The sequence below is a fragment of the Trachurus japonicus genome, chromosome 9 (assembly GCF_045865225.1).
Source record: "Trachurus japonicus isolate A0001 chromosome 9, Traja_1.0".
Lineage (NCBI taxonomy): Eukaryota > Metazoa > Chordata > Actinopteri > Carangiformes > Carangidae > Trachurus > Trachurus japonicus.
Window position 1 is genome coordinate 38,324,949 of NC_140915.1, and position 23,193 is coordinate 38,348,141.

Genomic DNA, 23,193 nt, shown 5'->3' on the forward strand with positions numbered 1-23,193 from the left:
CTTCTTTCTCTTCTGGAACCAGGTGAAAAGCTGTCTGACCAAGTGACCACAGAGATGTTTGGGTATTTCTGAGACAGCAAGAGGGTGTATCACTTTTTCAGAATGCCACACATATAAAGACCAAAGCATATAAGAGGTCGGACTGCACACAAGTATTTCAAAAAACAGTCAACGAAAACAACAACAACAAAAATAAGATTCAACATTATGTTTAACAAAACGAGAGTCCGCCTACTATGTTTCACTGTCTCTTTTTTCAATGTAAGGCTTCCTATATCAATTAAAAGATTGTGTGCATGGTTGAATATATTCAGTTTTTTTATTCGCAGTCTGACAAAACAAGGTACTCCTGTATCGTCCTTCTCTTCCTCGTTGTTCTCGTCCTGTCCTGCTCTCCTCCTGCGCGTGAGGAGGAGGAGACGCCACACCTGGGAGGACTGTGTGGGTCTGGCCTGAAGCAGCATGGCACGGTCGTGGTCCATATACACACCCCTCGCCCTAGCCACTTGCTCCCATACGCAGCCGGCTGGGAGGGGAGGGGAATCGAGCCCAAATAATAAGGGACAAAATGACAACGTAGAAAAACGGGAACACCCCCAAAGCCCCTCTCTGTCTGCGTCGCCCCGCGCTCCGCTGTGCCTGACGAGGCACCGGAGAGGACGAACGGGGGTAACGGACATTTAGAGTACAGCGAGTATCAGCTCTAGCCTCATGTCTCCCTTTCTCAGTTCTCGGCTCATCTGCTCATGTACGGCGACTGTTTGGGGACGCCGGCGTAGCTGTGGTGGGAGGGGCCGGTGTACATCATGTTGCCGTGGTGATTGGGCTGCATAGGCTGCTGCGGGTAACCCTGCCCTCCCATCATGCCCATCTGCATCTGCATGGGGTACTGAGCCGGCTGGTTCATGTACGGGGGGTTGCCGTGGTAGCCGCTGTTCATCATGGGCTGCGGCATCCTGTAGCCGGCCGACATGGCGTTGAGGGGCATGTTCATGGAGTTGTACGGCGCCGGCGTGGGCATGAGGTTGGGCATCATGCCGCGCTGCACGGCCAGGGTGCGCGGCGTGCCCTGCATGGTCACGGCCCCCGAGCTGCGGCCGTAGAGCTGCTGTTGGTGGGGGGCCGGGGCCAGCTGCTGGGTGGCTTTGGACCGGATGGAGATGTGGCCCTTCACCGTGGCCATCTGGCCCTGCAGCCGCTGCGTGTGGGAGGGGGGGCCGAGGCCGATGTTGGCGGTGGGCATGTTGCACTGCAGCTGCAGGGAGCCCAGGTTCATGGAGCCGGAGCCCAGGTTGGGGGGGGGGGTCATGGTGGGCTGGCCCTGAGGGAGGGGAGTGTGGGGGGAGGGGGCCAGCCCGGGGTTGGACAGAGACACGCTGGTGGCGTAGGAGGTGACGGAGGCCGAGTGGGAGTAGGGCATGGCGTGGGGGTCCATGATGGTGTTGGTGAGCTGCTGGAGTTTGGCCAGGCTGAAGGTGGCCGAGGGCTGGGGGTAGCCCCCGCTGCCGAAGTCCTGCCCCATGCGCTCGTAGATGGTGCGGCCCCCCCCTCCGCCCCCGCTCTCGGGGATCTCCATGATCATGGGCGTGGAGGCGAAGCCGTTTCCCATGCTGCACTGGGACAGGGCCTGCTGCTGCTGCTGTTGCTGCGGGGGCGGCGGCGCCGAGGGTGGGGGCTGGGGGTTGGGGGCTTGCTGCTGGGGGGGCTGCTGAGGAACCTTCTTCTGTGACTGCTGCTGCTGCTGCTGCTGGTTGGTGCTGGGGGGTCTCTCGATCACCACGCAGTTCTGAGGAGACTTGATGCCACAGCTGGGGGTGTTGGACGGCGGCGGGGGCGGCGGGGGCTGCGGCACGTTGCCGGCGCCCGGCCCCCCGTTGGGCCCCGGCCCCGTCTGCTGGATGAGGCTGCAGCTCATGGAGAGCTGCGACCCCCCGCTGCCCGTGGACGAGGTGAGGGGGGGGGCCGGCACGAAGGAGCAGCTGTTGGACTGGGAGGACGAGGACGGGGGGGCCGAGCCGGAGGACGACGACGCCGAGGACGCCGAGGAGGCCGAGGACGCTCCGGTGACCACGGCGGCCGACATCCCGCCTCCGTTGCCCCCGTTCCCCGTCCCGTTGCCCCCCCCCATGGTGGAGTCGTAGCTGCTGGGGTTGTCGTAGTTCTCCGTCGTGCTCTCGATGCTGCCCAGGTCGCTGAAGCCGCTGTCCACCACCTGCTGGGAGTGGTCCGACACCGACGGGACGTCCATCATGGGCGACGTCTCCATGTTCTGCTGCGACGGCGCCGACAGCGAGCTGGGGTGCTCCGGGGTGATCTGGGTGTAGCCCGCCCCCCCGCCGCCGCCCCCGCCGCCCCCCGCTCCGGGGGGACCGGGCGTCCCCCCCCTCTGCCCCGCCGACGTGGCGTCCATGATTCCCGAGGGCAGCCCCGGACTGTTCACCGAGCGCACCGACTGGCCGGGCAGGGGCGGCGCCGGGGGGTTGGGGAGGGGGCTGCTGTGCTGGGAGGCCCCGCACTCCTCCACCAGGGCCAGCGCCGCCTCCTCCTCCCCCTCCCCCGCGTGGCTGTAGCTCTGGAGGGTCCGGCAGGCCGCCAGCGTCTCCTCACAGTCCTGGTAGGCTCCGTGGTGGGGGGCCTCGGCCTCCTCGTCCTGGGCCTCGCCCTGCGTCAGCGACTGGACGGCCTGCATGGTCTCCAGGTCCAGCTCGTTGGAGTGGTGGTGGGCGTGGTGCGGGTGGTGGTGGCCCAGCTCCTCCTTGAAGTCGGGGTGCTGGTGGGGGTGGGGGTGGGGGTGGGGGTGCGGGGGCTCCATCAGCAGCGTGACGTCCTTGTCGTCGTGCAGCGGCGGCAGCTCCATGGGCTCCGAGGGAACAGACATGGCCGTGACCGTCTCCACGGCGGCGGCGGCGGCGGCCGACTCCTCCTGCTCCCGCCGCCGCCGCTCCTCCTGCTGCGCGTCGGCCGGGGAGGGCCGACACTTGGCCTCCTGCGCCTCCTCCTCAGCCTCCTCCTCCTCCTCTTCTTCCTCCTCCTGCTTGCTGACATAGTCTCGCGCCACGCTGTTCTCCATGTCTAAAAAAGCCTCTCCGCCTTGGGGTTCTTCTTTGACGGGAGGGGAACTCGCCCGGGAGGGGGGCTCCTCCTCCTCGTCCTCCTCCTCCTCCTCCTCTTCTGAGTCCTGGCTTTTTCTCTTCTTGCTGCCGTTGTTGCTGCCGCTGCTGCTCTTGTCCTCCAGGTGTCCGTCGCCTTCGTCGTCGGCGTCGTGGTCTTCGCTGCGCCTGCTCCCCGACCCCGGCGTGACGGCCGTCCTCCTGTTGATGCTGCCGCCGGCGCTGCCCGTGCTGCCGCATTCCTCCTCCTCCCGCTCGTCGTCGTCGTCGTCTTCCTCCCTGTCGCCCGTGTCTGTGTCCTGAGGCCGGGACTGGGGGGCCCGGGGCCCTGAGGTGCAGGAGGAGGAGGAGGGGGAGAGCAGGGGACGGGACGGTGGACGGCTGGGTTTGTCCTCCTCCCACGCTTGCTCCGTTTCCTCCTCCTCGTCCTCTTCCTCCTCCTCCTCTGGCTCGGAGGTGGGAGGGGGTTTGGGAGCGGGCTGCGGCGGCTGGCAGAGAGCGCGGTTCTTGGGCGGCCTCCCTCGCCTCTTGGGCACCTTCTGCTCAACGGGCTTAGGGAGATAATCATCTTCCTCATCGGAGTCTTTCTGTTTGCTGTCCCTGTCCGTGTTGGTCCTGCACACGCGCTTGCTGTTCCGATCGTCCTTCTGGAGCAGCTGAGGGTCTTTGTCCAGCTGCTGCTCCAACAGCCGTAGTCTCTCCTGCTCCTGCCTCTCTGCCTCCTCCTGGGCCCGCTGCAGGTACCAGCTGCGGGGCTTTCGGCCGGGCTTCATCTTGATCTTGGGGGGTGGAGGATCCCCACCCTGGGCCTGGCTGTCAGCAGCGCTTCCACTGTTGGGTGGTTTACCAGGTCCCCGTTTCTTCCAGTGCAGCGGCTTGCGGCTCTTTCCCTTGGGCCAGCCTTTCTTCTTCTTGACGGGGACCTCGGGGTTGGCTGTGAGGGTCTTTGACGGTGATGCTGACAGAGCAGCCACAGGCTTCAGCACAGGCGTTAGCTCTGGAAAGAGGTGAGAAGATGAGCCAGCGTTAGATAAACACACACACACACACACACACACACACCTCAGAATAAATCCTGCTCAGTCTGGTTACCGCAGCCTTTGTCAAAAAGTTGACTGTAGACCATTGGTGGTCCGTGAGCGACCTCTAGTGGTCCGCTATGTAACATCACGTTTCAAAATGTACAGTGTCTTAAACACTGCGACATACTAAAGGTGTGTTGTTTTCAATATGAACACACACATACTGGTGAGCAGCCAGCAGCACACCAGCAGCACACCAGATGCGAAAATGATACATAGCTTAATTTCTTTTGTTTTTATTGTGTAATTTCTTAGGTAGTGTGTTTCGCATTCGCACATGTGCCATTGGTGTGCTATTGGTTTACATGAGTAAAAATTAAACTTCAACAATGGAGACACACATACGGCTGCACTGCCCAGCCAACTACGTGCGTCTTTTTATTCTAGATAGATAGCTAGATAGATAGACTTTATTGTCTGTCACGAGTGACAGAAATTGTTCTTTGACAGGCTCGTATAAAAACACTTCAAAACAAAAACGTTGTGCAGTCATGCTGAAAAGGAGGAGGGGGGCTGTTAAAAGCAGCAAATCATTTTTGATTGTTCAGGGTGGTTATTGCAGAGGGGATGAAGCTCAAACGTGTCGTGTACACCAGGCAGTTGGAGCGGATCGAGGTCCTGCTGCGTTCACATAACAAACAGACCACACCAGAGTTGGACTGTAGCCGTTCAGTGTGCACCCAAATGGGACTGTTGTTCACACTGAACCAAACACACCGGCCCACAGCTAAACCCAAACACTGCCTGTGTGAAAACACCCTTAATCAACTCGTATGTAAAATCAGAGATATGATATTGGTAAAGCTGAAATTTGTAGGTTGTAATTTGTGAACTGTTGAAGTTGGTGTATTGTTTTGGAGGCTATGTAGAGACCGGTCAGTGTTCCACAAGTGTTTCTTTATGAGTTAAGCGTCTCTGGTCTGAAAAAGCTTGAGAAACACGGGCTTACCGTCTTCCTCTGAATCAGACAGGTTGGAGTGGCGTCCCCGTTTGGGCGCTGGGTCTGACAGCCTCAGAGCGGAGCGGGCTGGGGGGTAGCGGCGCAGCGGGTGGTGGCCCAGGGGCGTCTCCTCCTCCAGCCGGGGCATGGGCCTCTCCGAGTCCGAGTCCACAAAGGGCTCGTCCAGCACCTCCGTGGTCTCGGAAATGGTCTCCGTCACCACGCTGCTGTGTGGGTGGCTGCGCTGGCGAAAGCGCCGTTTCCTCAGGGGCTTCTGGGTAGAAATGGGACGGAGAATTAGACGTGCTTTTTGAAGTCGGTCTAAAACGACAGCTCACAGCTCATATAAAGATCACAGAGGATTTCATCACACGGACATAAATTCTGTCATAACTGGAGGATGAATTTATTTTAAAAACGCTTTCATCAAAACCACACCGACTCTTACCTTGCACTTGAGCCCCATGGCGGGCTTGGTGAGGATGGGTGGGGAGCACGCCCTCCTCTCTTCATCATCCTCATCGTCGTCATCTTCCTCTTCTTCGCTGCTTTCGCTGAAGCAGCTCTTCCGAACGGGTGGAGACTCGTTCAGCCTGGGGGCCAGAGGGAGCTGTGGCAGCCCCTCCCCGGGCCCTTCCGCCAGTCTGGGCTTAGGGCCTCTCTTTTTCCTCGGGGGCCGCCCTCTCCGGTTGGGGGTTATGGAGGGGTGCCGGGCCATGTCCAGTGAGTGAAAGGGTGTGGACTCTGCTTGTCTGTCCAAGGAGAAAAGAGAGGGGGGGCCGGTGGAAGAGCCGATGGTTTTCCCTCCCTCCGTTCTCTCCTCGTCTTCGTCGTCCTCGTCCTCCACGGGGCGGATCTTAGACGGCCGGACCACCCGCGTGTTGTCCTTCACTTTGCCCCAAGGCCAGTTTTTGGGCGGGCGCCCCCGCGGCCGGCGCTCTCCGTTTGTCGGGGGCGGGGGCCGCTGAGGTCGCGGCGGTTCGTGGACGGGGAGCGGGCAGCGGATGGGAGGGGAAGTCGGAGAGCTTTGGCTGATGGGAAACCCCAAAAAGCTCTTCCTCTCCTCTTCCTCGTCCTCGTCATCATCCTCTTCCTCGCCCTTCTTGGCCTGGTGCATGTGCCAAGACAAGGGCGGCACCTTGTGGCTTGGTTTGATCTGTTCACAGAGAGATTTAAATAAAATCAATCGATCACAACCAATAGAAATCTACGGTGACCTCATCGATCTGTTACATCCACTTCAAACGCATCGATCCACCGGACTGACCTCCTTGTGGTGGTCTTTCTCCGGGTCTTCGTCCTCCTCCTCATCATCGTCATCTCCATCAGCGTCTGAGACCACGGTGTTGGTCACGATGACGGGGGTCCAGCGGAGACACTCGGGGTCGACGTCCAGCTGCCGCGGCCGAGCCTTCAGACGAGTCATGTGTGTGGTCACCAGCTTCTCCCGCCGCAACAGGACCAGCCTGACAAAACCCCAGAGTAGATCAATCAGATGACATACAGATACGTATATGTGTTTATATGTTTATATTTATGTGTTTATACAGTAAATTCTCCAATAGAACTGCAACTGCAGAACTGACCTGGCTTATATTAGAGACAGGTTTCTATATGGGACAGGCTTTTGTTTTGTTGAACAAATCTTATGCTCAGCAAAGATGGAAAATCCTCTCTAATTGTTCTATTCTTACTGTTTAAAAAAGTAAGAATAGAAGGAAAGAGTCGGAGTCGGAGCAAGCAATTATTTAGAAGTGCCGATTAAGCTTCTTCTAAATGCGTGCTCCGGTCACGGACTGTATATACTGTATTCTTTGGTCAGTCAGAGTTTTCAATGGTCCGGTTCAGGTTGAAAACATAAATAACTCAGGATGGACCGGACAATGGTCCTTTTTTTTTGTTTTGTTTTTTGGATGCGTTCAGGCTGAGAATTATTATTATGCCTGTTGAGAACTCTAGCACGAATCAAGCAGCTGCTGCTCAAACAGGTTTTGTACATTCACAAGAACTTGCAGAAAATAGAAATAGACCCGGCTTCTAATTGAGATCGACTTTTATTTGCTCAAACCTGGAGCCAGACCCGGCCAGTATAGAAGACAGGCGTCTATTTGAGAATTTACGTTATACTCTATGGGTGTGTGCTTGCAATGTGTATATGTATGTTTGGTAAATATGCACACATGTAGTTACATGCAGACTAAATGTTCCTTGTGCACCAACATTATGAGGATGGTCACTGTGTATGTTTTACAACAGTACGACTTAGCATCTTTAATCACCCTGAGACCTAAAACTTTATTCTATAGGTCAATCCTGTCAATGACAGAACATTTCCCTCTCACATTAGACCGAGCCAACTGCCCGTAACAATTCCCTACCGTCCACACTGAAATTTGGGCACAATGTCAGAAGTGTCAAACGGCTTGGTTGTGTAACAGTGTTACAGTCACACTGGACCTCTTCAGCAAGATGTTTGAGCCGTTTAGACTAAGATGCAACTATATTTTAATTCCACTGTGATCAAGAATTACATTTAGAACAAAGTGTCTCCAGTGTTTCTAATTAATGTGTTTGAGCAGCGGCAGGAGACCAAACATGAAATGTCTAAAGTTACTAGTCGTAATCTGTGTCGTTAAGCTTTACAAGAATCTGTAATAAGATGCGACTGAGCAACTGTCTGCTGACCAGCACCTCGTTCCGTCCCTGACTGCACTGTAGGAAATTTCAAGTATGCAAATGAAGTAAAAAGAATTAAACATATACAGTGTGAGCCACTCGAGTGCAAACCTGCCCCTATAATGAGACTGAATAATTAGGAGTGTTTCTCAGTGTGTTCTGGGCTGTGTCTCTTACCTGTCTCCTCTCTGCTCCAGCATGTTGAGGCTGTGCAGGGTGGTGGTGATGTCCTGTGGGCAGATCCCCGTCAGTTTGCTGAGCTGTCGTATGTTGATCTGCCGGTCGCGGACCTCGTGGAGACACTCCAGGACCACGCTGCGCCAGTAGGCCATGTAGGACAGCCGGCCCAGGTCCGACAGGGGCTTCTCTGGAGATCCCGGCTGGCCCTCGCGCTTCGACAGTAAGTAGCCTGCAGGGAGGAAAGAAAAGGAAAAGAGGAACATAAGACATCACAGATAACACAGCAAAATATTTTCCCTTTTTCAATTTCTCAATTCAGGTTATGATGCGATGTATTTCTCAGCTCTTACTGAAGTCGATGAGAAAGCGCCCGTAGCCCTTGCGCTGGTACTGTGGAAGAATCATGATGCAGGAGACGTTGTATTTCTGTTGACAGTGTTTCTCCTGGAGAGGGCGGAAAGACACAGACACATCCCACCGTTAGGAAATACATTAGAGAGCTGTGAGAGTGTACAGCAGGGTGATGATGGCACTGGGTCTGCTCACTAGCTGCTGGATTTTGGCAGTGGTTTGGCATGTTGATGAGAGCACCTGTAAGGGTTCCTGCTCTTTTTTTCTTGAAATCATTTTCCAGGACATTATCTCTGCTACAGACATGTCATTACATACACTAATACATCGCCCGTCCCATTCATGCTTTGGAGAAGTGCTCATTTCAACAGTTGTACCTTATTTTGTACATTTAACCAGTTTGTTTCTATGTTTATTCCTCATTGTCTCTCACAGAAGTCTGATTTAAAGGTGTGCAGTCACGGGCGCCAAGTGGCACAGGAGGTTAAGCAGGCAGCTCTCTCTGCCTCCACATTTCCTGTCTCTCTCAACTGTACGATCTAATAGAAGGCATGAAAAGCCAAAAAACATACTTTAAAAAAAAAAGATGCACAATCTATGGCTTTAATTTTTCTATGAAATAATATCTTCCATGCTTAGAAATAATGACAAATCATTTCATAGAGCAGCAGTTAACATGTTGTTTTTGTTTTTAACCACACCCAGAACAGCTGCTGCTCCTCTATCTGCCCCACAGCAGAGGAGACAATAGGTCCAATACTGATAATACTCAAGAGCTCTACTTTTCTCACTAGGCAGTGGCACTTTGGAAAAGAAATCCTCTGCGAAAAGGTCAAATAGAGCTCTGGTAGCTGATGTCACGATGTGATAAATGATTTTCCAGGACAACCTAAGCTTTTCCAGGCCATTTGACTTTTTTTAAATCTAATTTTCCACGTGTTTTTCATGACTGGAAAATTGGTCAACCATTTTCCAGGTTTTCCAGGATGCGTGGGAACACTAAAACTCCACAGAAAGGCAACAGGGCGAACAGCATTCACTGCTCCTCTCACACACAACAGGAGTATGTCAGCATGAGTGATGCCACTGCATTTCAGTTCTTTTTTTTTGTCATGTGAGTTTTTGTGCACAGTGATGTTTTACAGGCTTTGTCAAGTCAATGAAGGAGACAGAGTGGAGTGGACGCTGGAAATACTAAACTCAGTCTGTCCTCGGCAGAAAAACAGATCAGTCTTAAAAAGGATGCCGAGAGCCTCGTGGTCATACCTTGGAGAAGTAGCCGACGAGGTGGCAACCTTTGTTGTCGTTCTGGGTCAGGACGTAGAAAAGGAAGGGCTCCACATCGTAGTAGAGGGTCTTGTGGTCCAGGAACAGCTTGGCCAGTAGGCACAGGTTCTGACAGTAGATTGTGCTCACATTCCCATCAACCTGTTGACGGATAAGTGGAGAGAAACGCATCGGTATCATCAGTCAGGGTAATGCTCGGCCACAGAAACAGTCCACAAGTACATCTTTAAGCCGCTGTTAGGGAGCTGAGGGAGCAAAGTGAAAGTGAATGGACTAGAAGTTAGTGTCAGGCAATGATCTCAGCCGAGTCTCCTGAGACCCTGACAGATAGAGAGGGCAGAGGAGGGAAACAAAGAGCTGTAGAGAGAGAGAGAAACAGAGAGAAGAGAGGTTCACGTTGGCAGATGGCCAGTTATTTCTGCTCTCCTCCGAGTGAGGATGGACTGCGGAGTGGGAAAACCGGAGAGCTGCGGCGGCCGTGGCCTGCAGGCAGCGAATGCACTAGATCTGCTGCTGTGCTACGAGACCCAGAAGAGAAGCTCCACTGATCTATAATTATGAGTTATTCTAATAATGACGATAACACCGACTCGAACAGAGGATTAAATATCCCACTGTAGCCGGCGGAGGTGTCAATTAAACATCATTAGGAGCTTAACTGATAAAAACACTGTTCGGTTGTAAAGATGTTGGCAGAGGCCCAGCGTGTCGGGCGACAGAATAACCTGTGATCACACCGACGCTCCTGGTAAAAGGCTCTCTGCATTTAGAAACTAGAAAGCTGGCTGCGGTTTTGTGTTGATAAGATTTAGGAGGAGATTTGGCTGCAGCGGCGCCGTCATTCACAGGTTCAACAGAGGCCTGTCTCTCTGCGCTGCAGTGTCGCTGACCATCTCACGCTCCCTGTAAACGATCTGATCGCTTCCCTCACCTCGAATACCGAGACCTCATCCTTCCTGTAGATCTCGTTGGCAGGCGGGTGGAACCAGTTGCACTTCTTCATGTGCTGGTAGAGGATGCTGCGGCTCTTCATGTAGCGCAGGCAGAACTCACACAGGTAGAGCTTGGGTAGCCTGGACACGGAAAAGGGAAAAATTAGGAACGGTTGTAAAGAGTGACGGCGTGGTCTGAAATGAGCAGCTGATTGATCCATTGGTTTATCATCAGAACAAACAGCAGCAATCACTGTGCCAATTGATTCATTCTTGGTTAACTCCAGCCTCTCAGACATGAATGCTTGCCTGTGGTTATTTTATTGACTATTTACTATTATACTATTATTAATTATAGGCCTGATGACACTGTTCAATCAATACTGCAATGATGATATGACTTATGCTAAATAAGCAATTATTTAAGTGTGTACATTAACCATACAGTTCCACTGAATAGAATAATAGAAAAAATATTTTGAGCATACTTTTATTGAATAAAATGCACATGAATAATCAATCAATTCAACAGAACGTTAATTTATCCGTTTTTTATCAGTCAGCCCTGAATAATGAATTGAGAAGGCAGATTTATTAATTAAACCTATTTCACAGCTCTTGTTTTCAAATATCTCTGCAAAGCCTGAGATGTACATGATACCAACAGGATCAAAGGCCCATGTGTAATATTTGTCAAGGTTTATTGGCAAAATCTGAATACTACCAATGCATATATTTGTATAAGTGTATAATCGCTATAAAATAAAATCCGTTTGGTTTTCATAGCCTTATAATTCTTCTTTTATATATACATATAGCAAGGGTCTTGCTGAGAGAGAGTCGCCGTCTTGCGCCGCCATGTTTGTACAGAATGGAAAATCCAGCCAACCAGAGAGCACGATTCAAGAGTTTCACCTTCATAAATAAACAATATAATTATTTAATAGATAGATAATAGAATCGGATGCTAGATGTCACTGTTTTCCCCTCATTTTACACACTGGACCTTTAAATCTTATTGGTTAATATTGCCATTTTTCTTTTGCTCTGAGTGGGTTAGAAAGAGCAAATCTGGTGAGAACAGTTGGACAAATGTTATTCAAGTCACATACATGAAAAAAAACAAATGACTCTCAATGACACTCTCAGAAAATGAAACCCAGTTGCCTCCCTGGCTCTGAGTCTGGCTGAGCACCAAGCAGAGTAGGTGGTGCTGTAAACAGCCTTGTAATTGAGCTCCATTACACTGGTGGTAATTTCTGCGCCTACAACAGGACGACGGGGAGTTAAGTACATTATGCTGTCGTGCTTCGTTGCGTTGGTGCAGTAGCGTACCTGCTGTACTCCTGGGGGTAGGGAGACGAATACCACGTCTGGATTTCAAATTTGCCAAACTCGATGACCGATGGACAGCGCATCTGAGGGTCCGGCGGGCCCGTCACACCCACTTTCTGTTGGAGTGAATGAAAGAGATAAAGGAGAAAGAGAGAGGGGGAGGGAGGGAGAGAGAGGCACGGGAGGGTCAGTTCTGGGTTTACTACGGGAGAGATTAGCAGATGACTGAGCAGGCAGATGGGCTTTCACTAGCAGAGGATCTTAAGGAGTCCGGTGTGACGGGCAGGAGACTGGACCCACACAGGCACATAAACACGTCAGCGTGGCAGAGAAGTGGTCAGAAGCAACAGAGTGCCACCGCTCAGAGAGAGCAGGCTGCAGAGTGGTGAAGGACGCTGTAAAAGCTGCCCGCCCGCTGGAGGCTTTCATCAAACTGGCGTGGACGTCCCAGCCTGCCGTTTATGATGATCGTGTACTCCACAATGCTGCTACTCAGCCTCAATAATCACATCAGCCCTTTTCACACATCATTACCTCTTACTACTTCGCATGCATCAAACACTTAAACACTGGTGTGGATGTTCCCATCTGGATCTGGAACAGTGGTTTATGACGTGACAGTGGCCAAAGAAACCCACTCTCTGGTCAACGTGCTGCAGTCACACCATCAAACGGGGCATTAATGTGGCTAATTCATGTCTCCTCCCCTGTAACGACAGACTGCCGCGTGAGTGCAGGACGCTGTCGTTAGAGCCGCCCTTCTCACAGTCCACTCTATGAAACATAAGATGTTCTCACACCAACCCTAACTTTATTGGTGGTGTGCATCTTCACTGGTCTCACCATTCAATTTGAATACGATTCACCGGGCTACGATTCGGTTTGATTCAATTATTCGATGCATGTTGCCACACACGGCTTTTTCATCATTTAACATAGCCAGATAAATATGATAACTTTTTATTTACATCAAATAAAAAAGAAAATATCATTTAAATGCATTTCCACAATACAGCAGCTTCCTTGGAGTCTGAACACACAAAGAAAAAGAAAAGGTCTAGCCTACTTCGATTATGTGACATATCTGCATCAATTCAGAATCGTCCCATTAAGAATCTTGTTGCATCTTTGAAACGGTTATTTCTGGCACCCATACACTTTCTGTGTCAAACTGAGACTTGAGCCTTGAACACTCTCTAATCTACCGAGCAGCCCTGCCCTTCCAAACAGGAAGTAGGCTCTGCCATCAGAGCAGTCACAACCGTATCAAAGGAAACTCACACTTCTTCATACCAAACTGAATATCACAGCAAACAAAGGGCTGTATGCACACACACCTCCATATAGCCAGTAAACAAGCAGTAGTGGAATTTATCTAAATTAAACTGAAGTGACAATGTGACAGAGCCGTGGTTTATAAACCTGTATTAAAAAAAGTCAACTTTCTATTCTGACAGACTGAACTGTGGGACAAGAGCACATTGTGTGGAGTGCTACCAGACATCCCTGTTGCTGCACGTTACATGTTCATGTCATGTTGATATAAACTCACTTGAATTCTGTGCACAGATCCAGATGTCCATGTTTGAGCTGCTTGCATAACTTTCCTCTTTTCTTTTCAGTTTGCACACTGTGGTTTGTTTGTCTATACCTTAACCCTGCTGCTCCACATCAAATACAAAATATCTCCATAAACCTGTCTCGACGTGTTCCAGCGCCGTTCAGCATGTTGTTGTAACTGTTTACCGTTCGTGCTTTCTTCCTCTTTTCAAGCTTGGTGTGAGAACAGGATGCACGCTGGGTGACTACACCTACACCGCCCTCGTGGCTCCTGCAGAACCACATCTCCAGTATTTTAAACATCCACCATCCCTCTCTCTACCTGTGATACTGTAGGGGAACATCCACTTGGTGCCAAAGCATCCGCTGCTGGTCGTTCAAAACCAAATGTAAGCCTGCGCTCCGCTCACCACCCAGGTCTGCCCTGTACTCCGAGCATCTACGGTAATGGATGATTTTAATATACATGCCGGATCTGGCAGCTGTTCTGCGGCAAATTAATTTCTTTCAGTGCAGAGATACAATCGCTCTCTCACAGCTCGTTGACTTTTCCACCCACCAACGTGCCTACAACCTACGGCCCTCATCTGGGCCAGTGACCGGCTTTTACTACTCGGCCGATGTTGACTCTGCTCTTTTCTCAACACATTTTCAACGCCAATGAATTTCAGCTTCTCCTCTTGCACATTTCAGTTTTAACATAATATCACATCCAATTAGTCCAGCCTGGCAGCCTCGGTCAAGGACCTGCAGGTCTGTTCACCACTTAATATTGTGTGTGTCTGTGTGTGTGTGTGTGTGTATACCTGCAGCGCCAGCTCCTGGATGTGTCTGAACAGTTCGATGTCTTTTTCCGTCAGGTTCTCGTGGCCGGGCAGTTTGTCCTCGTCGTCACGCCAGTCGCTGCCTTCCTGATTGTCTGAGGATTGAAGAAAACAGAGGCGACGTTAATGTAAAAACCCAGTGCACAGACATGTGGTAACACTTTATAATAACTACACACTATTATGCATTAGTTCAGCATTTATAACACATGAATACTCATTAGTATGTAGTTTATAAACACAGTTAAAGTTTTACTCATCGTTGATAAGCACTAACTGTGTTTATAAACTACATTCTAATGAGTATTCATGCGTTATAAATGAAGAATTCAGTATTTATTAATGCTTAACTGATGCTTAATAGTGTGTATTTATTATAAAGTGTTACCAGACATGTCAATATGAATAAAGGTGTTATCTAAATAAACAACATTTTCTTTCTTAAGAAGAATTTTGCTATTTACGACAAGGGAAAGGTTTAAAGACAGGTTAGATGGGGTATCCTAATGGGTATCAAGCCCACTTTGCTGTCATTAGTACACTCTGCATAAAGTGCTAAGCCAATGTCTATGAAACTGCAGGGCATATTAGTACTATTTGTAATACACAAGTTAAATACATGAGAGAGCCATTAAGTCATCTCCTCCTCATGATAAAGCAGAGAGGGCTGGTGTGGCTCTTGATTTATATTTTGGGCAAAGAATATATGAACCTGATTATCCACTGCATGAGAAATTCTTCAAAGGGGATCAAGCACTGATCTGGGTGCTGGTGGAAGCTCGAGTGGATGCTTCTGATGTGTCTGCTCGTCACGTTCATTCCCTTCCACTGTGCTGCACTTGAGACTGCGCGCTCTCGGCTTCAGAAACTTCAGTAGAAATAAAACTGCAGGTGGCCACTTCAACATTACGCAGCCGTTTTCTTTTAGTGCATAAGCAACAATTTCCTCAGGCAGAAAATGACAAATCAATTCTGCACCGCTCTTACCCCTTGAGCAACAATTTCCCAATAACTTACATCAGGGTTGGATCATTTTTTTTAAAAATAGGACAAAGAACTCCCGAGCCTCTGCAGTCTGTGCGACGCAATAATAACTGGTAGCGCTGAGTCCGTTTGCCATCAAACCACCCACCTGACAGCCGACGCCGAGTCTGGTGGTTGTAGTGTAAAAGGTTGTGTGTAACACACTCGGCTGCAGGTCTTATAACCCGATTAGTGTCTGCTGGATCGATGAGAATCTAGCATCTTGCATTAAGCTCAGCTGTTTGTCTACAGACGGAAACTGATCCCCCCGCAGCAGTGAAGCTCTGTCTGTATGAGCAGAAAAACAAAGCTAACCCTTACCCCCCCTGTCATCTCCATCTCCCTTGCGACTGGCTTTCTTACGGATGCGACACTGCTGCGAGTAGTCCACCACCTCCTGGCGCGCCTTGCGGCCCTCGGGCGAGGGCGTGAAGAACTTGGTGAGGGCGTCGATGAGGCCCTTGGTCTTGTTGTTGAAGCGCAGGCTGCTCTGTGACAGGCCGTCGTCCTCCCGCATCGAGAACAGGAGCCTGTCGTCGCCGGGGTAACCTTCGCAGGAGGAGCTGGAGGACGAGTTGGCCGAGGCCGAGCGCTTCCGCCGGCCGCGCCCGCCGAGCTTCTTGAAAGGCCGCCCCGGCCTGCAGAGGAAGACGAGGGTCCGGTTAGCAGTGTAGGGCACGTTACTTTTGAAAAGTAGTGAGTTATAGTTACTCTTTACTTTTTCTCATAAGTAACCGAGTTACTACATTATAAAAGTAACTAATTACCAGGAAAAGTAACTATTGCATTTCTTTTTTATAAAATGCTCACATGTGAAGTTTCTGGAACTCAGTTCATTCCTTCACACACTCAGTCCCAGTTTGTATTTGTTAAACCAGACGTTGAATCGTCAGTTAGACGGGAAAAAATGCAGGATATTACATGATCTGGTAAGAAATGTATACTTTAATTTTGGAAAGATAATTTCTCTCCAACCTTTAAGGATTTCATGGATAATTTTTTTTGTTTTTTACCATTAGAAAGATTAACTTTGGAATAAAATAATACTTTTTCTTTTTTCTTTGGGAAATATGGGGAGGGTAGGGATGTGGGCATAATTAAAAAAAAAAAACTGTACCGTCTACATGCCACTGATACTGTATCAGGATTTTTTTGTTGTCTTTTGTGCTGAATTATTGTGACATAAAAAATAAAACGCTCAAATATGTCATATTAACTAACCCTAACCTGGTTATGAACGGGTTTATGGACTGAAACAAATAATAATGATACACTTTAACAGGTGTATTATTTTGTGGCGCGACGTCTTGAGTCAAGTAACGGCGCATTTTATAGTCAGTAAAGTAACAGTGTTATAACAGGGGAAATACTAGCTTCTTTAATTACTTGTTACTGAAAAAAGTAGCGTTGTTTGTTTATAACGCTGTTATTTCAATCAATGCTGGTTAGGACTGTGACAGGTTGAGTGCATACAGTTTTTTATTTTTACACACAGATAAATGGGGCAGAGAGGAGTAATGGCAACAAAACAAAACTCATTCTAGACAGACAGATACACGGCGTCTTGCTGCAGCTCTCCACCGGGCTGACACTGATGAAGACGGCATTAGCTGAAAGCAGTTCTTTACCTGTTCTTGGGCCGTCCCAGTGGTGCATTATAGCGCCGTTTGATTTGTGCTGCCTTTTCGTGTAAGAGCGTCTTTCCCTTTTTCCTGGGTTGGCAGATTTGACAAATCCACATGCCTGTGAGACAAAGAGGGCGGGAAAAAAAAGCACAGATTCACATACACTGAGGTGGATTAGACGAGACAGGCCTCTGTGCAGGTACTACCCATGCTCTGGGACACAGATAATACATTATTATTTAACAGTGAAGCATCAGATGTTTCATTAGGAAGTGGCTGCAGCAACAACAACAACAGATGGTTTAATCGTGTACTGAAAATATCATGGTCATAAGATATAATTGTGTCTGTTTCATCTGAATCCTCGTGGTGCTGTCAACTGGTAATAAGGTGGCCGGTGATGTTTGTTTACCTTTGGGCATCCGCGTGAGGGGAGGATCGCAGCACTCCATGTGAAAGCCCCGGTCACAGGAGTCACAGAACAACATGTTGTCCTGCACAAAACACACACACACACACACACACACACACAGCAGTGTTGATGATTATCAGAGGCCTCATTAAGAAGTGATGAGTTAGAACAAAACACTGGGCTCAAGTTGTACATGTATTACAGATCAGTCTGTGTGATCCATGTCCAGAAGGATGCACGGCTCCAGGGCTCGTTCTCATCACACATCACATAACAACATTTAAAGACTTTATATTCTATCACTGTAAGGTAAAAACTAAACTGATTTCAGCACCTGCTTGGTTTCTTATTGTCTTACGCCTTAGCTTCATCTCCTGCAAACATTTGAATAACAATGACTCCCGACTTGACAGGCACGAGAGCCTTACTAAAATAGCTCAATCCCAGGACCGCAGATATGTCTATCAGCATCTCTATCTGGCACTTAAGCAGAGAAGAGAGCGTTTCGCAGACACTGCTCGGGCTGCCAGTCCTCCATACTCGCTCATCCACTCACCGCATTCTTTCCTTGATCCTGACAGCTGCTGCAAGTCTTGCATTCGATGCACTGCCACCACAGAGCCTTGACACGCGCTGTGAGCTCTGGGGAGAACTTGAGACAGGACGGGTGGCCTGCAGGTAGACAGACAGGCGTACACAAACAAGTGCGTCAACGACACACACTTATTTATTTCTTTTTCTTTGTTGCTGCTGACTGACAGCTGTGACCCACTTGCATCATTGTAAGAGGAGGAGGGGGGGAAAAAAAAAAAAAAAAAAAGAAAGCTCCTTTTGGAATTAAAGCCCTCACTGAATCAAACCTGGCTGCAAAGAGAGTGTTCAAACATAAATGACAATCTGTCAGAGCTGTGCATTTGCTCTGTTTGAAGAGCAGCAAACAAGACGGCCTTGTCTGGGACAGAACCCCGCTGAGGGAAGAAGCAGAACACAATCTGTCCTCTGCTTCCACTAAGCAATGTCAGCGTAAGCAAGTATTGGCGAGAACACTAGAACTCCTGCTGCAAGAAAAAAAGATTTTATACGGGGGTCTGTCATATCTCAAATTTAGAGGGAAGTGCTGCTCACTACCAGTTTGTGTTCAGATTTCTCAGGTTGGCAGCAGGTCAGCTTATGAAATAAAAAGACAGAAGAATTTGGATTTGAACAGGACTGGGTATCGCTGCTGATTTACTGAATCGATTTGATTTCGATTCACAAAGTCTAGATTTGATTCAATTTCAAATTCAAATCGATATTGATTCATTAAGATATATTTCAGTTTTACAGGGATAGCTCAACATTTTTGGCCATTGCCATAATACCTATAGTTTTAGGAGTAAGTTTGTTACATTTAATTTCCCGTGTAAGCTATCTCTAGAACGGCGGAACAGAGCCGTGAGCTGCTCAGAGCTACGCTATGGAAGCTAATGGGATTTCTTGGTTTCCCTCATCAAATTCATCAAATACACAATCCAACAACTCCACAACGCTCTGGTGAACAAGTTGTGACCTGCACATTCACCACGCTATGAGATAATAACGGAACGTTACGAGAGCGTTGTTTTAGAGGCAAATGTAGAGACTGCTTGCCAAAAAACAACCCCAGACGAGAACGCTCATCAGCAGTTTTGCATGAATTTCCCTCTGAAACAACTCTGTCTGGTAACGTTCTGTTATTATCTCATAGCGTGGTGAATGTGCAGGTCACAACTTGTCCACCAGAGCGTTTTGGAGTTGTTGGATTGTGTATTTGATGAGTTTGATGAGGGAAACCAAGAAATCCCATTAGCTTTCGCAGCTGGCGGCTCTGCTCCGCCGTTCTAAAAATAGCTTCCACCGACAATTTAAGGCAACGAACCTACTCCTGAGACTATAGTGATTATGGCAATGTGCCAATTTGCCAAAAATGTTGAACTATCCCTTTAATATCAATTTTGGTTGTTGTGAAAGACATTAAATTAATACTGCTAATTGGAACTCTCTAATCTGTAGCATTGTTAAAGATGTTAATGTTTACATCATCGGGGCGGTTGGAGATTTGTCATCAGGCTGCTCTGTGATCTCAAACATTTAGTACGATTGTGGGAGACTAACAAAAAGGAAATGGCATACATCAAAAAAGATTGATTAAAGGATTTTATGAATCAATATAATGGATCTTTCAAATGAAGATTGATATGAATCAGAAAATTGATTTCTTTTAACCAAGCCCTAGATTTCAACTCTGAATCTGAATTACTGAAAAAACACAAAAAAAGGCATTAAAAAAGTTTCAACAGGTAAAATAACAGTTGTACAAGAGTTTCAGTTGAAGTGTTTGCATTGGTTGAAGTGTAAACTGAAGTGAGGTTGAAGTAAAAGCCGTTGTGAAATGTCAGCTGTAGTGAAGGCAGTCATGTAACCGCTGAGAGGAGATGAATATTCACACTGAGGAATAAAAGTAGTTGAAATGAGACTTGAAGAGTGAGAGATTAATTCATCTGAACGGCCATCAAAGACACAGATAAAGGCCATTAAACTGAAATGAAGAGGTTCAGTGTGTTAAGTGTGTGCACAGTAAATAATTCAGAGTGCAGCTTCCTAATATTTCACTGGGTAATTCTTATACCCACAGTCTAAATGTGCTTTGTAACGTGCTTTTGTCAAAATACCTGCGATAGTAATGTGATAATGCATCTATTGTATCCAACTACATGTGAGTTTAGTGGGGCCAGCTGATTGGTTCTTCCTCCAGAACCGTGTTAAGTGAAACTCTCCATCGGTGCTGGCTGCTGCTGGGTTTTTATGGGTCACGAGTGAACACTCACCGCTGTTGCCACAGTCGGCGCAGGAGATGAGTTCCTCCGGCTTCTTGTCACGATTCTGCTCCTTGGTGCCCAAACAGAAGCTGCAGATGGGGATGGGCTCCGCTACCGGCTGGCAGAGGGACAGAGCAGAAGGGGGGAGGGGGGGAGAGAGGGATGCAAATTGAGACCGTCAGTCAACTTAACAGCTTCATTGTACAAATGAACACAACAAAGTGGCCCCTCTGTGTCCTGCCACGGTGGCAGAGTGTCGCCGTGTGTATCAACAAGCTCAGACGCTACGATGACGCCGCCGATCTGTGAACGACACAGTTTAGGGTAATGGAGAGCGTGAGCGTTCCTGTGATGGGTGAGCTTGTATAATTCATGTGACATGTCGGGGGGTGGGGGGGGGGGGGGGGGGGGGGGGTGGGGGGGGGGCTAGAGGCTGCCATTGTGAGCCCCCGGTCTCTTGATGACTCCTGAGCTGTTTTGATCAAAAGGTGCGTTTGGTTGTTCTGGCAGTTTTAATTCCACTGCAGCGTGTCCACATCTGACACCGGCTTTGAAAACACGCCATCAGACGTTCGGTGTCTGGGGTCGTGTAACTCTTTTCACCCCCCCCCCCCCCCGAAAAAAAAACAAACAAACCATGTCTGCGGCAGGTGTGTACTTGGGATGCAAAACAAACACATCAGTTGAAAATGTACACACACACAACCCTCAGCCAGATTTGTGTCCAAGATTACAAGAGGCTGGGTAACACTTAACTTGTTGTTATGCATCAAATGGGACTTGTGCGAACAATAAAGCTGAGAAATCGCACCCCTGAAGCGCTGCAGGTAAACACACACACACACACACACACACAGAGGAGAGGAAGGGCCACTGGGTGACTCTCCTTGAAAGTTTCTGGAGCTTGGAGCCCTGAGGGAAGTGTTGCCTCGCTTCTACCTCAGAATAAACCGCAAGTAATTTCAGCAAATACATTTTGTTTACTGCCGAGCTCTACCCAGCAGATAGAAGGAGTGAGGTGGATTTGTTTTTGCCGTCACTCCCGACTGTAAAACTCTTTATACTTTGGTTGGTATATGTACAACCAGTGTTTCCCCTACATCTCTGGTTGAAATGTAGAGGAATGTAGGGAAACACTGTCGCGGAATTCAAGCTGCAGTTAAAAAAATCGATTATTTAGCCTCATGTTTATTTTAATCGAAAGGAGCTATAATATATATGTCTAATTGGGATGTCAAGATTACTTGTTTTCACAATTAACCGTGGTATTAAGCGCCACAATTAATTAATCATAAAATTTCTAAATACAGTCACTTTCCAAAAACAATTATGTAGGAGCCATATCGGCAGATCAGCGCAACACGCACCCGAAAACAAAGTCACACAACAACTAGGAGAGAAGAAGCTGCAGACGGGTCGACCAAACGCCGCTGTTCTCCCGCTGCCATCTGATTTTTAAATACCAGCACTCACCCTCAAATAGAATAAAAAATTATAAAATCGAAGCTGAATCGCTGAGCTGAGCCTCATACATCTATATAAGTTAGTTTGGGGCCTAAATCGAAATTACACTTGCACCCCCCCCGGAATGGACTCATCCACCCCCCGACCCCCCAAAGACAAAAAAAGCTAGATGAAACACTGACAGCTTATATAAATGTCCCGTATACTAATGAATTTTAGGAGCAACAAATGTCAGATTGACTTTGGGTGCACTGCGATTTAAAATGCTGGCAAAACATTTTTGACCTTTTCAAATTGTATCCTTTATCAATACTCCAAAATTGTAGTGGGTGTAATTAGGATTTTCTGAAGCGATCAAATAAAAAAAAAGAAAAAATCTCTAAAAACTTCATGCAGATATTTAAAAAAAAAAAAGCTCAATAATCAGGGAAAGCAGCTGCCTCTATGCCAACCACTCGTACAGCCAGTTGTTTTTTACAAACCACACGCTGTGTTGAATGGAGAACATCTGTGTGCAATCAAGGTGATGCCGAATACTTTAAGGTTAAATACATCAGAGCTCTGTCAGTCGGTCGGATCAGCAGCAAGAGCTGTGTCGTCGGGACGGAGAAGACTTCACTGCAAAGCCCTGCTGAACAAAAGACGCTGATCAAGTTCATCACAAACTAACGTGGCGCTGCCTCTGTGACAGTGGAGGAGTGAGACGTCTCCACAGCTGAGCTCAGGGCAGCGTCCTCTGTTGCCTGGGCGGCGGCGTGGCCTGGAGAAAGAAACTATTGAAGCAGCTCACATGACACCTGGACTGGCGTTTACCAGCAGACGTGTGAGAGAGACGGGACAAAGGAGCTTCTGTGATCTAATGACACCCAATTGGAGCTTTTTGGGCTGTCACATTAGACCGTTTTGTGCGAACCGCGCACACACACACACACACACACACTGCGTATTGGCACAAACACTGCGTATTAGCACCATGCTGTGGTGATGCTTCTCTAATCTGCGGCAAAGACATTTACAGCAGCTGTGGAAACATCTGCAAGAGACCGAGTGTGAGACGACACACAAATAGAATAAACTTGGAAAACAACAACGGTGTGATGGAGATGATTCCACACTGTGGCAAGACTTCACAGAACTACTGTCACAGCTCAACTTAAACCTGACCTGATGTGGATAAACAGGAAGTTATTACGGCTAATTAGTGTCAGAGGTCGAATTATTCCACCGTTTATTCAACACAATAGAACATTAAGACCCCCGGGCACATGAGCCGAATGTTTTCATATTATAAAACTCAGACTGCGTCATAATAAACCACCCATTGTATTAAGTGTCCTTTTAACATTTAAAGGGATACTTCACCCAAAATCAATAGCTCACCAATTTTCTACTCACCGTCATGCCAAGGAAGGGTTGGGAGAACTTTCAGAGTCATCAAAACGCTTTTGGAGTTCCAGTGGAGGTCCGGCTGGCAACAGATTTTCATATAATGGCGGTGGATAGAGCAAAACACACACTATGAAACATCCAAATACCTCCATACTGCTCATCCGTA

The 23,193-nt window shown here is 48.5% G+C and overlaps 1 protein-coding gene across 3 annotated transcripts in view; it reads right to left on the reverse strand.

Moving 5' to 3' along the window:
• Positions 1–19: 19 nt before the first annotated feature.
• kat6a (K(lysine) acetyltransferase 6A) overlaps positions 20–23,193 on the reverse strand; it is a 38,250-nt gene continuing 15,076 nt past the window's right edge. Inside the window, exons 3-17 of one of the 3 annotated variants that reach the window (XM_085787792.1) lie at positions 20,184–20,292; positions 17,894–18,009; positions 17,338–17,419; positions 16,929–17,043; positions 15,664–15,938; positions 14,260–14,372; positions 11,894–12,009; positions 10,558–10,699; positions 9,606–9,767; positions 8,339–8,432; positions 7,986–8,217; positions 6,400–6,598; positions 5,581–6,288; positions 5,142–5,406; positions 20–4,107 (exon numbers count right to left, since the gene is read on the reverse strand). In XM_085787792.1, coding sequence (XP_085643918.1) covers positions 737–4,107; positions 5,142–5,406; positions 5,581–6,288; positions 6,400–6,598; positions 7,986–8,217; positions 8,339–8,432; positions 9,606–9,767; positions 10,558–10,699; positions 11,894–12,009; positions 14,260–14,372; positions 15,664–15,938; positions 16,929–17,043; positions 17,338–17,419; positions 17,894–18,009; positions 20,184–20,292 — 6,099 coding nt within the window. In that variant the 3' untranslated portion in view covers positions 20–736. Of the gene's footprint in view, positions 4,108–5,141; positions 5,407–5,580; positions 6,289–6,399; positions 6,599–7,985; positions 8,218–8,338; positions 8,433–9,605; positions 9,768–10,557; positions 10,700–11,893; positions 12,010–14,259; positions 14,373–15,621; positions 15,939–16,928; positions 17,044–17,337; positions 17,420–17,893; positions 18,010–20,183; positions 20,293–23,193 lie in introns of all 3 variants that reach the window. The other 2 variants (XM_085787791.1, XM_085787790.1) reach the window with 2 other exon arrangements.